Source organism: Ascaphus truei, chromosome 7 (genome assembly GCF_040206685.1).
Source record: "Ascaphus truei isolate aAscTru1 chromosome 7, aAscTru1.hap1, whole genome shotgun sequence".
In the NCBI taxonomy this organism is placed as follows: domain Eukaryota; kingdom Metazoa; phylum Chordata; class Amphibia; order Anura; family Ascaphidae; genus Ascaphus; species Ascaphus truei.
In genome coordinates this window covers 19,136,689-19,151,231 of record NC_134489.1, presented here as the reverse complement: position 1 = coordinate 19,151,231, position 14,543 = coordinate 19,136,689, and the positions used below count along the sequence as shown (strand labels likewise).

At 46.7% G+C, this 14,543-nt stretch overlaps 1 protein-coding gene across 1 annotated transcript; it reads left to right on the top strand.

Moving 5' to 3' along the window:
• Positions 1-1,584: 1,584 nt before the first annotated feature.
• LANCL1 (LanC like glutathione S-transferase 1) lies at positions 1,585-14,305 on the top strand. Its single transcript, XM_075607199.1, has 10 exons — positions 1,585-1,697; positions 4,009-4,100; positions 4,750-4,867; positions 5,197-5,404; positions 5,950-6,097; positions 6,623-6,769; positions 7,191-7,373; positions 8,637-8,813; positions 9,144-9,216; positions 12,725-14,305. Exons 2-10 carry the CDS (start codon positions 4,023-4,025, stop codon positions 12,799-12,801), a joined length of 1,209 nt encoding a protein of 402 aa, XP_075463314.1. The 5' UTR covers positions 1,585-1,697; positions 4,009-4,022; the 3' UTR covers positions 12,802-14,305.
• Positions 14,306-14,543: the final 238 nt, after the last annotated feature.

The window sequence follows — 14,543 nt, the reverse complement described above, 5'->3', positions numbered from 1 at the left end:
AGCGCGCCTGAGATCAGATGCATTGTAAGGAACCCCACCCCTCTCTAATAGCGCGCCTGAGATCAGATGCATTGTAAGGAACCCCAACCCTCTCTAATAGCGCGCCTGAGATCAGATGCATTGTAAGGAACCCCAACCCTCTCTAATAGCGCGCCTGAGATCAGATGCATTGTAAGGAACCCCAACCCTCTCTAATAGCGCGCCTGAGATCAGATGCATTGTAAGGAACCCCAACCCTCTCTAATAGCGCGCCTGAGATCAGATGCATTGTAAGGAACCCCAACCCTCTCTAATAGCGCGCCTGAGATCAGATGCATTGTAAGGAACCCCAACCCTCTCTAATAGCGCGCCTGAGATCAGATGCATTGTAAGGAACCCCAACCCTCTCTAATAGCGCGTCTGAGATCAGATGCATTGTAAGGAACCCCAACCCTCTCTAATAGCGCGTCTGAGATCAGATGCATTGTAAGGAACCCCAACCCTCTCTAATAGCGCGCCTGAGATCAGATGCATTGTAAGGAACCCCAACCCTCTCTAATAGCGCGCCTGAGATCAGATGCATTGTAAGGAACCCCAACCCTCTCTAATAGCGCGCCTGAGATCAGATGCATTGTAAGGAACCCCAACCCTCTCTTATAGCGCGCCTGAGATCAGATGCATTGTAAGGAACCCCAACCCTCTCTAATAGCGCGCCTGAGATCAGATGCATTGTAAGGAACCCCAACCCTCTCTAATAGCGCGCCTGAGATCAGATGCATTGTAAGGAACCCCAACCCTCTAATAGCGCGCCTGAGATCAGATGCATTGTAAGGAACCCCAACCCTCTCTAATAGCGCGTCTGAGATCAGATGCATTGTAAGGAACCCCAACCCTCTCTAATAGCGCGTCTGAGATCAGATGCATTGTAAGGAACCCCAACCCTCTCTAATAGCGCGTCTGAGATCAGATGCATTGTAAGGAACCCCAACCCTCTCTAATAGCGCGTCTGAGATCAGACGCATTGTAAGGAACCCCAACCCTCTCTAATAGCGCGTCTGAGATCAGACGCATTGTAAGGAACCCCAACCCTCTCTAATAGCGCGTCTGAGATCAGACGCATTGTAAGAACCCCAACCCTCTCTAATAGCGCGTCTGAGATCAGATACATTGTAAGTTCTTCTGTATTTGATACAATTTTAAAATTACCTGAAAATTACAGGGAACACTTTAGGGGATGCTCGGGGAACCCAAGGGTACCTAGGAATCCTGGTTGAAAAAGACTGCACCAAACGATTGCCACATGCTTTACATATAAAAATAATAAAGAAAATAAAAAAAAGGGGGTGGGGGGATGTAGTATTGCTGCTGGCTGCAAATCATGGCAAAACTGGATACAAAGCGGCACCAATTATATTGAAGAAAAACAAATGCAATGACTTCTTATAGATCCATTTACTTAATACTGAATAAATCAGGTGCTGTTATTTCGCTCCAGTGTTGCCCCTTTTGTAGCCAGCAGCCTTTGATGCTTAACCCCCAGTATTGCTGCCTGTGCCCTGGCTTGGTGTGAAAGAGGCGTGTATGCTTGTGTGTGGACAGGCGTGTCTAGATGTGACCTCATGCAGCAGGAGGGGCATCTGTCACAGAGGAAGCTCAGGCACACGGATCCTGCATCTTTTCCTGCTTCCCTTCTCCCAGAGGGTCCCTTTATTGCCACTGTGAGTTGTCATTTGTAATTTGTATTTCTGCAGCACATCTCGCTGCTGCTTTAAACTGCTCCCCTTTGTTGCGGCTGCCGGGCTCGGGGATCCTAACAGCTAGGCCCATGTGTGTGCTGCAGAGCTGCAGGAGAAGCAGCGTGTGTGCAATGCCTGCTATGCCAGGTGTGGGTTTCTAAGCATTGTCTGCAGGTCATGGGGGTGCTGAGCTGCAGGTCATGGGGGTGCTGAGCTGCAGGTCATGGGGGTGCTGAGCTGCAGGTCATGGGGTGCTGAGCTGCAGGTCATGGGTTGCTGAGCTGCAGGTCATGGGGGTGCTGAGCTGCAGGTCATGGGGGTGCTGAGCTGCAGGTCATGGGGTGCTGAGCTGCAGGTCATGGGGGTGCTGAGCTGCAGGTCATGGGGGTGCTGAGCTGCAGGTCATGGGGGTGCTGAGCTGCAGGTCATGGGGGTGCTGAGCTGCAGGTCATGGGGGTGCTGAGCTGCAGGTCATGGGGGTGCTGAGCTGCAGGTCATGGGGTGCTGAGCTGCAGGTCATGGGGGTGCTGAGCTGCAGGTCATGGGGTGCTGAGCTGCAGGTCATGGGGTGCTAAGCTGCAGGTCATGGGTTGCTGAGCTGCAGGTCATGGGGGTGCTGAGCTGCAGGTCATGGGTTGCTGAGCTGCAGGTCATGGGGGTGCTGAGCTGCAGGTCATGGGGTGCTGAGCTGCAGGTCATGGGGTGCTGAGCTGCAGGTCATGGGGTGCTGAGCTGCAGGTCATGGGGTGCTGAGCTGCAGGTCATGGGGTGCTGAGCTGCAGGTCATGGGGTGCTGAGCTGCAGGTCATGGGGTGCTGAGCTGCAGGTCATGGGGGTGCTGAGCTGCAGGTCATGGGTTGCTGAGCTGCAGGTCATGGGGGTGCTGAGCTGCAGGTCATGGGGTGCTGAGCTGCAGGTCATGGGGTGCTGAGCTGCAGGTCATGGGGTGCTGAGCTGCAGGTCATGGGGTGCTGAGCTGCAGGTCATGGGGTGCTGAGCTGCAGGTCATGGGGTGCTGAGCTGCATCACCTTTGTCTACAGCTGTGTTAAATAAAAACCTTCTAGCAGGGGGAAGGTGTTTGAGGAGTGCAGGGGAAATGGGGGGGATTGCAGCAGTGTGCTGTACATCAGCTACATTTCACCTCAATTATACTGTATTCAGTGTCGCCCACATCAAATTCACTGAAACCCCGTGCACTACCAAGCGGCAAACGTTCATTTGCTGCCACCAGCCTATCTCTCCCCGTGTTGCTTCTCATAACAAACTAGTTCTCCCCTGTTATATTCCAGGCCCGTGCATCCCCTGCCACTCTTTGGCTGCGCTTATAGTGACAGCGACGTTGCGTCGCGTCAAAACAAATGCATTGCCGCCGTCGCGTGCGCTTATAGCAAGTGCGACGGAGCGACGACTTGGTCGCGATCGCTGGAAGTCATCTCAATTTGATTTTTCCAGCGACCGTAGCTTGGCGTCGCGTCGCCGGCACTATAAGCGCAGCCTTTTGCTTTGTTTAGTGGATAACTGGGGTGTCAAAAGAGCAGCCTGAAAGTACAAGAGATGCCTGACATGCAGATAAGTTGCCAGTTATGGGCGGGTAACTATGCCGAACACTGGCCTTGTCAGTACATGTGCAGTGTTAATCTGTTTGCTGCTGGAAAGCTCTGTAATAAAGGGGTCAGGACATGCCCAGGTACTCCTTATTGTTTGCCTGGAAAATATTACGAGGGATAGGCTCAGACGGTCCTGATTATGCAGCTGCTGTTCTCTAATGAAGTTGGGATAGAATATTTGGATGGGAGATGTTAAACCAGGTCTGTCTCTGTATCATGGAGAATGGTGAAGGGAGTAACGTGTAATCTTGTCTAGGATTCTTAGTAGGTTATGTATCCAATGCAAAACATTTTTATTAAATTGTTATGACGCTTTGCTCTATTTCTGCTTCCAGCTCTTTAAAATGTAAAATAATTTCTGAAATGACACACAGCCAGGTAAGTTGACGCAATTTTAAACCTGACATTTTTTTTTTGTTACACTAATTATTAAATCTGAAGCACAGTGATGCTGAATTTGATACATCTCGGTATAATATTTACATCTTGTAACCCATCCCTCCTACTGGCATACCCTTAATCACAAGCTGATGTTCACAGGGAAGAGCACCTTGATATACTGACACTGAAAGCCAAGATGAAAATGCGTTTCGAGTCAATTTTGCTCCAAAATTCCCTTGACCCATCATCCCCAAAATGTGATTGAGCGTTAAACCTTCTAATGACAACTTTTTCTTTCTCTCAGGGCTGTGCTATACCATGGAGCAGAGATGTTTTTCAAGCCCCTATACAGATTACAACCAGCTTGTTTCAACATCCTTCAACTCCAAAGGACAGGTGAGACCTAACCAGAGAGAGGACACCTTTAAATATCCCGGTTGTATGATTATTGTGCCCTGCAGCTGTGTTGTGGCTCTCTGTATGAGAGTGGTGAGAGGTATGTGTCCTTGATGTATTTGCTAAGGGGGTGTGAGAGAGATATTTCTCTGCTGCCTCTTTAGGGGGTGTCCCTGATTATTTCTGACGAATGAAATGAGGTGCGTGTATGTGCCCCTGACAGGGGTGGACCTAGTCACTGATGGGCCCTGGTGCAAGTTTGCATCTTTTTCTTTTAAAGGCCCCACTTTTACCCACCATGCCTGTGTGGTGACGGAGGGAGCACACCCAGGAGGTGATTGCAGAAGTTGGAGCTAAATACCATGTTTGGACCATCTGGGTGGGCTCCTGCCACTACTGCTACCGCTCCACAGGTAGGGCCCCGGGCTGGAGAGGGGGCCTTTAAAATCCTGAAACGCTGTTCCGGCTGCTAATATTGGTGCCGGAACAGCGTTTCAGCATGTGGACAATGGACTCCTAGAGGTGGTGGACCCTTGTTCGGCTGCTCATATGGTAGCTCCACCACTGGCCCCTGATGCTATTTTTCTAAGAAGGTGTGTGATGGACTGTATGTTTCTCTATAAAGCCACTGTATGTATCATATTTATAGCTGACTTCTGACTTCATCCACTGCCTGAACAATAAGATCAAAGAACTTCTACAGCTCATGGAGAATGGACTCAAATCTGCAGACCCAGGAGACTGCACTGCTTACACTGGCTGGGCAGGTAAAACCCCACTTAGGAACTGATTGACCCCCAACAAAAGCAATCACAAATTACCTTTCGATTTAATTTTGAAATGCGTAGATATTACTAATATTACCAAAGTTGAATCTTAAATATAATAACAATTTTTATTAAGAGGTGCTATTAAAGCACGATCCATTCATGTCAATAAGCCATAAGGTACCTTTACAGCTTAGCCTCGTTTAGTGAATCTGGGTAAAAGTAACTGGCCCAAGATTACACCAGAAATTGACCGTGGGTTTCCAGTGCGGTGACCTTACTACAGAATTATGCTCCACGTGCTTCATCTGTGCTGAAACCTCTTCCAGGTATCGCCCTGCTGTATCTGCACCTCTCCGATGTGTACGGAGATCCATCTCTCCTGCAGAAAGCGCAGGACTACGTCAGCAGGAGCCTGCGCTGTTTAACCAAACGCGATTTTACCTTCCTGTGTGGGGACGCTGGACCTTTCGCTGTGGGGGCTGCTGTATACCAGAAGCTGGGATGCTCAAAGGAAGCGGAGGATTGCGTCAGGAGGTAACAGAGCATAGGATCTAGTGCTACTGTAAGTCGCAGACCGGTCCAGAACACCCATATTTTAAGGCTGTCACATTTCCTCGCTAGCTCTTGAAATCTACTAACGGCATGATTCTGTAAGCTCAGTGTGCCTTTCCATGCGGTCAGACCGCGCGAATCGGCGATCTCGCCGGCTATAGAATATGCCCCTGTGTTTTTATGGAGCAGAACAAAGAAAAAATTGCTTTGGATCATGGGAATATTGAAAAAAAAAAATATATATATATATATATATATATATATATATATATATTTCTGCATGTGGCTGCCATAACAACTATCTTTATTCTCACATTTGAGGCAGATTTGTAGCTGCGGGAAGGTTATTTAGATCTGACGAGGGGAAAAGTAAAGGACAGTTGCAGAATTGGATACTTCCCATTTTGGCATATTGTTTTAGTTATTCGGTGTCTGAACTTACAACTTTAAGAGGTTCCGGCAGGAAATGCTGCATCCAGAGTAGGTCATTGGTCAATCTCAGGCCCTCTTTGGTTTGCTTTCTGCAGCCTGCTCCAGATGCACCCGTCGGTGTTAAAGCTGGACTCTCAACTTCCCGATGAGCTGCTCTATGGACGCATGGGGTACCTGTATGCCCTGCTCTTTGTCAACAGGCAGTTTGGGGAGGAGAAAATCCCTTCCAGCTACATCCAACAGGTGGGACACCTCAAGGCTATCACAGACACCCGTCATCACTGTCTTATTTGTGTATAAGGGATTTGAGAGTCAGCTTTGCGTTGGTTAGGTTAAGTAGCACGGGGGATTTTCAATAAAGTTAAAGTACTCAACTGGTTAATGTCTTCTATACCATTTATATAAAATATTTTATAAGTTAGGATGTGTTTAGCGTAAACTACACTTTAAGTGTATGAAAGCAGCTTTCCAGTCGAAGTCTCTTTGCAGAGGCATGTTCTGTATTGGGTGTGCCTGTGACTGCGAAGCTTAATAGTTTCTCTTGCATAAGTTCAATTCCAAATGACCGGCACCAACGGGATGTGTAAATGTTTGACAAGCATCACTGACATAGCACATCTAACACTGATACTGTAGCTTTCAGGCGAAAGGTCCAGTTCAGGCTTAAAAAAGGTCCATCGGACTTGGACAGCTGATTTTAGTTACTGGAATTTGGGAGCGTTGGGATATGGATGGAGTGGGGCGCTGAGAGTTTTGTTCTTCTGTTAGGTCTGTAACACGGTGCTGGACTCTGGGGAGCGGCTGGCAGGACGCAGAAACCTGACATCTCAGAGCCCTCTGATGTATGAGTGGTACCGGGAGTATTATGTGGGCCCAGCCCATGGACTGGCAGGCATATACTACTTCTTAATGCAGGTGGGAGAGCTGACCTGTAGAGGGTGGGGCGAGAAGCGTGAAAGGTACCTACAGCCCAATGAGTTTGTACCTTCTATCCTGAGTGACATAGGAACTTGCAACCCATTAAGTCACTTCAGTTATAGTTTGACATGGTTTGTTCCTCTCACCACAGACAGACTTGTTATTCATAAGATTATATAGTGACACAGAGGAGATGTGGTGACTTCTTTAGTGTGGTCCTCTTGCAGCAGGATGACAAAGTGACGCACAGAAGACCTTTGGCTCATCCTGTCCCACGGCAGCATAAAATACTGACACAGGGTAGTCTACATACAGTAATATGCTGCTGCAACTGCAGCGATACAAAGTGGAACAAACTTAGGACAGTATGGATAACTTGAAATGAAAAGCTTCTCCTCCTTTCTCCCGCTATCCTCAGCCTGAGTGTAACGTCAGCCGTGAGAAGCTTCAGAGTCTCGTCAGACCCAGCGTGGAATACGTTAGCCACCTGAAGTTCCCATCTGGCAACTTCCCTCCCTGCATCGGTGACCGCAGGGACGTGCTGGTGCACTGGTGCCACGGAGCTTCTGGTGTGATCTATATGCTCATCCAGGCCTACAAGGTACTCTGATAAGTCACTCTTCCTTTCAGTCCAGCACAGCAACCAGCAGTATGGAATGTGACCGCCAACGTGTGCTAATTTCTGGGGTAATGTTCATATAACTGAGGCGATCACATCCCAGAAATGTCACACAGCAGTAATAAGAAAAAGGCTCAATTATCATCTGCTAAAAAATATTCCATCTAAAAATACTGTAGTAATCCATTATAATTTACATGACAAGGAGAATGAGCAGTGAAATGTAAACAAAGCCAGTTGGTAAGAAGAGTTTATTTTTGGACTAGGTAAGTGGAACAGCAGCTGGAAGCTCTGTGCAATAAAGCAGGAATCCAAGCTGCCGTTTTTGTTTTGTCCCCAAACCCACCCCCCCCCCCACTTTAATATGTGCAATTTAATTAGTTAAGTTGCTGCTCGGTCCGTTCTGCTGTGATCGATCGGCGAAGATTTGGCTTGGGGGTGTAAAGGAATATGTTTAGTAATAAGTTGAAACACAAACAATGGAGTAATTCTTCAGCTGGTTTACTGATTAGCAGATAGGGGCCATATCCAGGGATATGCTCACATGCGTTAACAAATAAATTGCAAACCGATATATCCTGCCGGATACAGGGGCGTGGCAAACATTTGGTAACTTGTGATTGGATAGAGTGATACCTCTGTGACTCATACTAGTGTCTGATAGAGTTTTCAACTCCTAATTTCAAATAGTACCGTGTGCAAAGAATATGTATGTTAATAGAGTGGCTTGTCTTATACAAGAAACTAAATTAAGTCATCTGCCCAAGTCCTGTGCCGTGTGCAAAAATAAAATGATAGTCCAGGAAGAAGAAAATGAATAAAAAGATTTGCAGAATCTAATTTCTTAAAGGGACGGACACTAAATGGCTGTCAGTGCAGCAGAAGAGGACCAAAGATGCAAAATGCTGAGGGGAAGATCATGTGACCAGGCAGTCACTAGATACAATTGGTGCACTGCTAGAGAGAGGGAAGGGCTCAAAAAGGGGTGTGCCAGAGCCTGTTTCAGAAGATGAGGGGGTGTGGCTTTGTAAATGGTTGCTAAAGAAACAAAAAAAATGCTTGTTACATTATAATATATAAAAATGTCATTCAGAGTTGTTCACTACAGAACTGATTTATTAAAAAAACACATGTAGGATATTGCTGGGTCTGCAGCTTTAAATACCGACACCACACAAGTGCAAAGTTAAGTACAAGATAGCTCTCTTGGTGTTATCCTGTACTATCCTTCTCCGTCCCTGTTAGGTTTTTGGGGAGCAGCAGTACCTGACAGATGCCGTGCAGTGCGCCGAGGTCTCCTGGCAACGCGGGTTACTGAAGAAAGGCTATGGGCTGTGCCACGGGTCAGCAGGAAATGCCTACAGCTTCTTGGCACTGTACAACTTCACCCAAGATATGAAGTATTTGTACAGAGCGTGTAAGGTGTGTTTCTATTGTCCGGTGGATAGAACCCCAAGAGATGAGGGGAAGCCATGGCTCATTCACTCTGTCCCTCGTATGGCAAAGTGATCTTGTGATGCAGGTTTGAGGAGAGATGCTGCGTATCAAGTCTACCGCAGAAGAGGACATAGTGGTATAGTCAGCAGGGATATGTAACTCACCAAATCTATCCACAGGAGAATGAGATGGTGACACAGTCATTGAGTCTCGCTGGCAATGATAAACCAGACTTGGTGTGCACCACTCGCATTTTAGTTATGCAATGGCACCCCCACTCTGGGCGACCCGCTGACCCTCTGTTCTTCTCATTAGTTTGCAGAGTGGTGCATGGATTACGGTGAGCACGGCTGCAGGACGCCCGACACTCCCTTCTCACTCTTTGAAGGTAAACGCATTGGAATCACAGTCCTCTTCCTCCTAAGAGATCTCGGCTGTAGAGTGCAGTCCATGCTACATGCACGAGGGGCGAGGAGGTACTTTTTCATTACCACTGGCCACTGGAGTGGAAAACGCTGGGAAATAATCACTTTATTTTTCAAAATACGTTGGTTCAAAATTCTTCTAGCCGTATTGGTCCTTTTACAAATGTAGTTTTGTTGCAAATATTGGCCAGATCATTGCCAACTTATTACTCATTAGAAATTTGCCAGCACAATTGGTGCCTTTCCGAAAATTTCGCAGAATGACACTCGGTAAGGTGGCCAAAGAAAAACGCATTTTAGCTTCATTTAGCCGACACCGGGGAGAAATTGTTGTGTTTATGGCAACGTTCTGCTAAAGCCAGAGCAAATCAATTGCAGGTGAAAATTGTGAAGATAGAAGAGAAACTTCGGCGCAACTGCGCATGACTGAATCAATGAGACTCCCGGATGATCTTCAACCAACTTTATTGACACCACACACAAGGGGGAGATCGCGGTGTAGCCCTTGTGTGTGGTGTCAATAAAGTTGGTTGAAGATCATCCGGGAGTCTCATTGATTCAGTCATGCGCAGTTGCGCCGAAGTTTCTCTTCTTTCCTGGCAATTCTAGATGGCAGCACGCAGGAGAACACGAGGTGAGCCGGCCCCAGCCCGGAGATGCAGCTGAGGTAAGAACCAATTTCCCCCTGCACCGGTCAACACTGTGGCCACGCAAAGCTCCCTCACACACAGCTCCATTGACTGAGACGCCTACGGTGACCTTGCTGTTCACACAGAAGCGCAAGACAGACTTTTGGCAATTGAAAATTGTGAAGAGTTTAACAATCCAAACAACAAGAAAGTCTCACATCTATCATCGTAACTATCCCGCTCCCTTGTGTCGGTACTAAGGGTCGGCACTTTAACAAGCGTTTCGGTTCTAAAACAAATGTTGTTTTTTTTACATAGGATAGAAGCAGGGGGTCTCCGGAGCTGAACCCCATTCATTTCAGCTCTGGGGACCCCCTGCTTCTGGAGATACTTACCTCTCTGTAGGAGGTGCCGGCAGCCGCTCCGCTAGCAGGGCTCACATAATGATGGAGTTTCTAAGCTCCTGCGGCCCAATGGGAAGCTGTGACATCACCCGGTGCGGCTTCCTATTCGCCTGTATGACGCGGGAACTTTAAACTTTGCTGAGATACCGGAACCCCCTTTGGAAGTCTATCTCGGGAAGCAGGGGGTCCCCGGAGCTGAAATTAAAGAGGTCCAGCTCAGGAAACCCCACTGCTTCAAACCTAAAAACGAAAAATCATTATAAAAATTGCATTCATTTTTCCTTTAACAAAAATTGTGAAAGGAAAAAAAAATATTTTAAACTTAACTTTTGGCAATTTTTTTTTAGTAATTTAAAAAAAAAATGAAAAGAAGAAATTGAAGACAGTAAGGGTGAGAGCCTTTTGGGGTTTGGCAAGTACTGTATTTTATATTTGGATTAAACAATGAATTCCAAAGTTTTTGATAGGAACCGAACACCTAAACTCCTGAATTTCGGATTTGAAACCTGCGAACGTGGCTTCCCATTCTTACTAAGTTTATCGTCTCACCTGGAGCTAGAAACCGTATATCTGGGGCGGCTGCTCCCTGCAAGCCTCGTGCACACCGCTGCTGAGATCTGGCCTTGTCAGTACATGTAGCTTCATAAAGAAGGTGTGAGCTGCAACAAAGCGGTTTTCCGTGTCCATGTAATAACCTGCGTGCAGCCCAGTCCTTTCCCATCAATCCGCTTTGGGGCTGGAAATTAAATCTGCAGGTTTGCTGTGTTGTAGTGAAGAAAAAGAAGTGTAAGCGCTAGTAACGCTACTCAAGGTGACAAATAAAACATATACTGTCCTTTACAGAAAGTGCAGCTCCCAGAGCAGGACTCAATCCCAGTCCAGATAGCAAGTGGTGAAAACAACAAGGGCGCAAATTTCATCCAGGACATAAAAGGAAATCTAAAATACAAAATAGTGCAACACTGTATATCAAAAAGGACACAGTATGGGTTAATCTTTGAATGTTAGACTCGCGTGTTCCACGTGATAAACAGGCAGTTTGGTTACAGTATATAGAGTGACCGACTTGAATCAGTCCAGGTGAGTGCGTCACACCGTCACAGATGATATCTCAGATGATCCATAGGAGAATAGAGGGAGGGGAACCCCACATACAAGAGGAGAAAGCAAATGTAGTGTAACAATGCTTTCATTCATATAAAACACAAAGTAATGCACTTACATAAGTGTCTTTGTGGTAGGCATTCAGACCACCCTGGGTCACCAGGAGCCAGGCAGAGGACAACCCCAAAACAGCTTCAGATCCTGCTGCACGACCGATAGGCAGTCACTGGGCTGAGTAAAGAAGTCCACCAGCAGTGAATGAATGTCCCCCAAAGTCTCTGTACTGCACGACTCCGCCCTACGCGTTTCGACTGTTCATCTTCCTCGGGGGGATTAACCCATACTGTTTCACTTTGATATACAGTGTTGCACTATTTTCTGTTTTATATTTCGGTGTGTTGTAGGCCAGAGCTGTTTCAACAACGTAAGTGTACTGACCACTTGCTTAGGTGACCCAAGCACCGAACTGGATGTAACCGCACCGGGACTGCGTTATTATTGGCGTTTATTGGTGAAGCGCCACCATGTTCCCCAGCGCGGTACAATGGGGGTACAGAGAGATATATATTACATAAACGGTTCCATACAAATGAGGTGGGACATGCACAATCCGATACAAAGGTAATGAAAGCCCTGCTCGTGAGAGCTTATTCACATTATTGGTACTGTATATTCTTGTTCTTTCATGTGCATTTTAATGTGAGCTGTTACACATACAAAAAGGGCTTCATTGAATGTAATAAAATTAGGAAGAGAATGGTTATGTTAACCCCTTCTGTGCTAGAGGCATGCAACATATTGCTGGGCAGAAAGTGCACACCTGTCCTGTGCTGCTGAGAGGGTCGGGCTCCGCGGAGCTCAATATATGAAACTAATGTCAACTGCGGAGTAGCGGCTTTGTCATATAAACATCATCAACGTAAAGCACCTAAGCAGGGCGTGCTCTATAGCTGGGGTGTGCAAAGTGGGGGGCGTGCCCCCCTGACATTTTCTGGGTGGGGTGCGGCGCGCTTCCCCACAACATTTAAATAACATGCATGGGAGGCGCGCAAGGCCTCTGTGTCTTACCTTCTCTCCGGCGTCGCCATGACAACGCGGAGTCAAATGATGCTGCCGATGCCGGAGGAACGGTAAGGTGGCGAGAGCAGGCAGGGGGCGCAAACAAAGAGGTTTGCACTGCTCTATAGGGAGGCCAAGTGAATTACGCTTACCTCCTGTATTAGTCCTTGAGGACCCCTGGAGAGCCAGACCCCATGGCAATCGTCGCGTCTCGGAGCACCCAACGGGTTATATGGGAATGCCCTCAGCGCTTCTCCTTTCTTCCCTCCCCACAGGTATGGCGGGGACAATCTACTTCCTCGCTGATTTACTAGAGCCCTCAAAAGCCAAGTTCCCTGCCTTTGAAATATGAAGCATCCCCTCTCCTGATGTACAGTACCTCTTTTGGTCCCAACGCTGGCAGCTTCGCAGAGTAATGCTGGAAGGGGGAGCTAGAGACACAGACAAGAATTCCTGTTACCAATGTTCACTTTGATGCTTTGTTTAAAACCCTAAAGATGAGACGAGGTTAAGGACCCATCGCGTTCACACTCACCTGTTCTTTGTTTGAATAGTTTCATATCTAACAAGCGCCCAGAGATTAAAACAATTACAACTTCTGACTATGTAGATCCGGGGTGGCCTCAAGGGCCACCAACAGGACAGGTTTTCAGGATATCCCTGCTTCCGCACAGGTGTGGCTCAGTCATGAGGAATGGCTGAGCCACTGAGACTGATATTATGACTGAGCCACCTGTGCTAAAGCAGGCGTATCCTAAAAACCTGACCTGTTGGTAGCGCTGGAGGACGGGAGTTGCCCGCCCCTGCTGTAGATAGTTACTTACAATGTTTAGTGTTCTGGCTGCTGCATGGACTACATTTTCTTCTATTGAAAAGGTTACCTGTTTAGCTAATAAAACTGCTAGTTTACATTACATCGTCATCACATCACTAACCTCTCCACAGCAATGCATTGCTGTTTAATAACCAGTACATATAGAAATAAAAGCAAAATACACTGATAGTGGTTTCTAAGCCATAGGATAAGCGTTTATACGTTTGGTACTTGAAGTATCGGGGTATGTTCTGTTGATTTCCGCAGGTGACGAAAAACTCTTTCTAGTTTGCTGAAAAGCAAAAGGTGTCAGAATACTGATTGAGAGCACTTTTGTTTATATTCAACAATTCAGGGGTGAGACGGAGGTGTATTCAAGTGCAATGGGGATGTCATTAAGCTATGTTAAAATGTCTTTACGTTACACCATTCTATGCCCAAAGTACAGTATTGCCCCGAATATAGTCCGGGCTCGCACATATTACGACCCTAAAGTTTTTCCGGTGTTCTCCATGAAAAATAAAAGGTGTTAGTTAGGCTGCGCATATAATACAGTCTTCAGAAGGACATTTTTAGGGGGAAAAAACCAGCACTATATTCAGGCCAATACAGTATATTGGTTCTCTAATGAGAAAGGAGACTGATATATACTGTACATATCTCTACCATCTGCAACACGCATGGCACCGCGGGTATTTAACAGAACTCAATGAGACTGGCGAGCCTCTTCCGACCCCCAGCCACCCTGGGAAAGAGCCATGCGCCACATTGCCCAGCAAAAAAAGAGGCTGGGGCTGGGGAGGCTTGAGCTGTTGATCCATTTAAATGTGTTTAACTCTTTCCTGTTCATCTTCCTCCCCCACCCGTTCTTTTACGGTCCCCGTAATCTTGCCTCCATCTTTCTTTGTGTGTTCCCTTTATTCCCAGTACGTCAGCCTCTGTTTCGTCCTCTGTAATCCGTTTTCTATTTTTTGTTGATATCCGTTTTCTCATTGTGCTTAATTGAACACATCACTCCAAAATAAAAAAATATACAGATTTATTTGTATGTTGATTTAATTGCAGCGAAATGTAACTTATATTTACTTCAATTATCATGAACAGCAAATATCTATAAGTCAGAAGTACAGGAGTTAGGTGACCTCTATCAGACAACAGATTTATATATTTTACATCTGTCCATCAATTCATTTGAAAACTACCAAATACAGAAGAATTTACAATGCATCCGATCACAGACGCGCTATTAGAGAGGGTTGGTGTTCCTTACAATGCATCCG

Bases quoted from the DNA above. Each gene is read 5' to 3' on its own strand.
- LANCL1 (XM_075607199.1), top strand. From the start codon at position 4,023: ATGGAGCAGAGATGTTTTTCAAGCCCCTATACAGATTACAACCAGCTT. The intron at 4,101-4,749 runs GTGAGACCTAAC...TCATATTTATAG, and splicing joins CCTTCAACTCCAAAGGACAG to CTGACTTCTGACTTCATCCA. The intron at 6,770-7,190 runs GTGGGAGAGCTG...CGCTATCCTCAG, and splicing joins TATACTACTTCTTAATGCAG to CCTGAGTGTAACGTCAGCCG.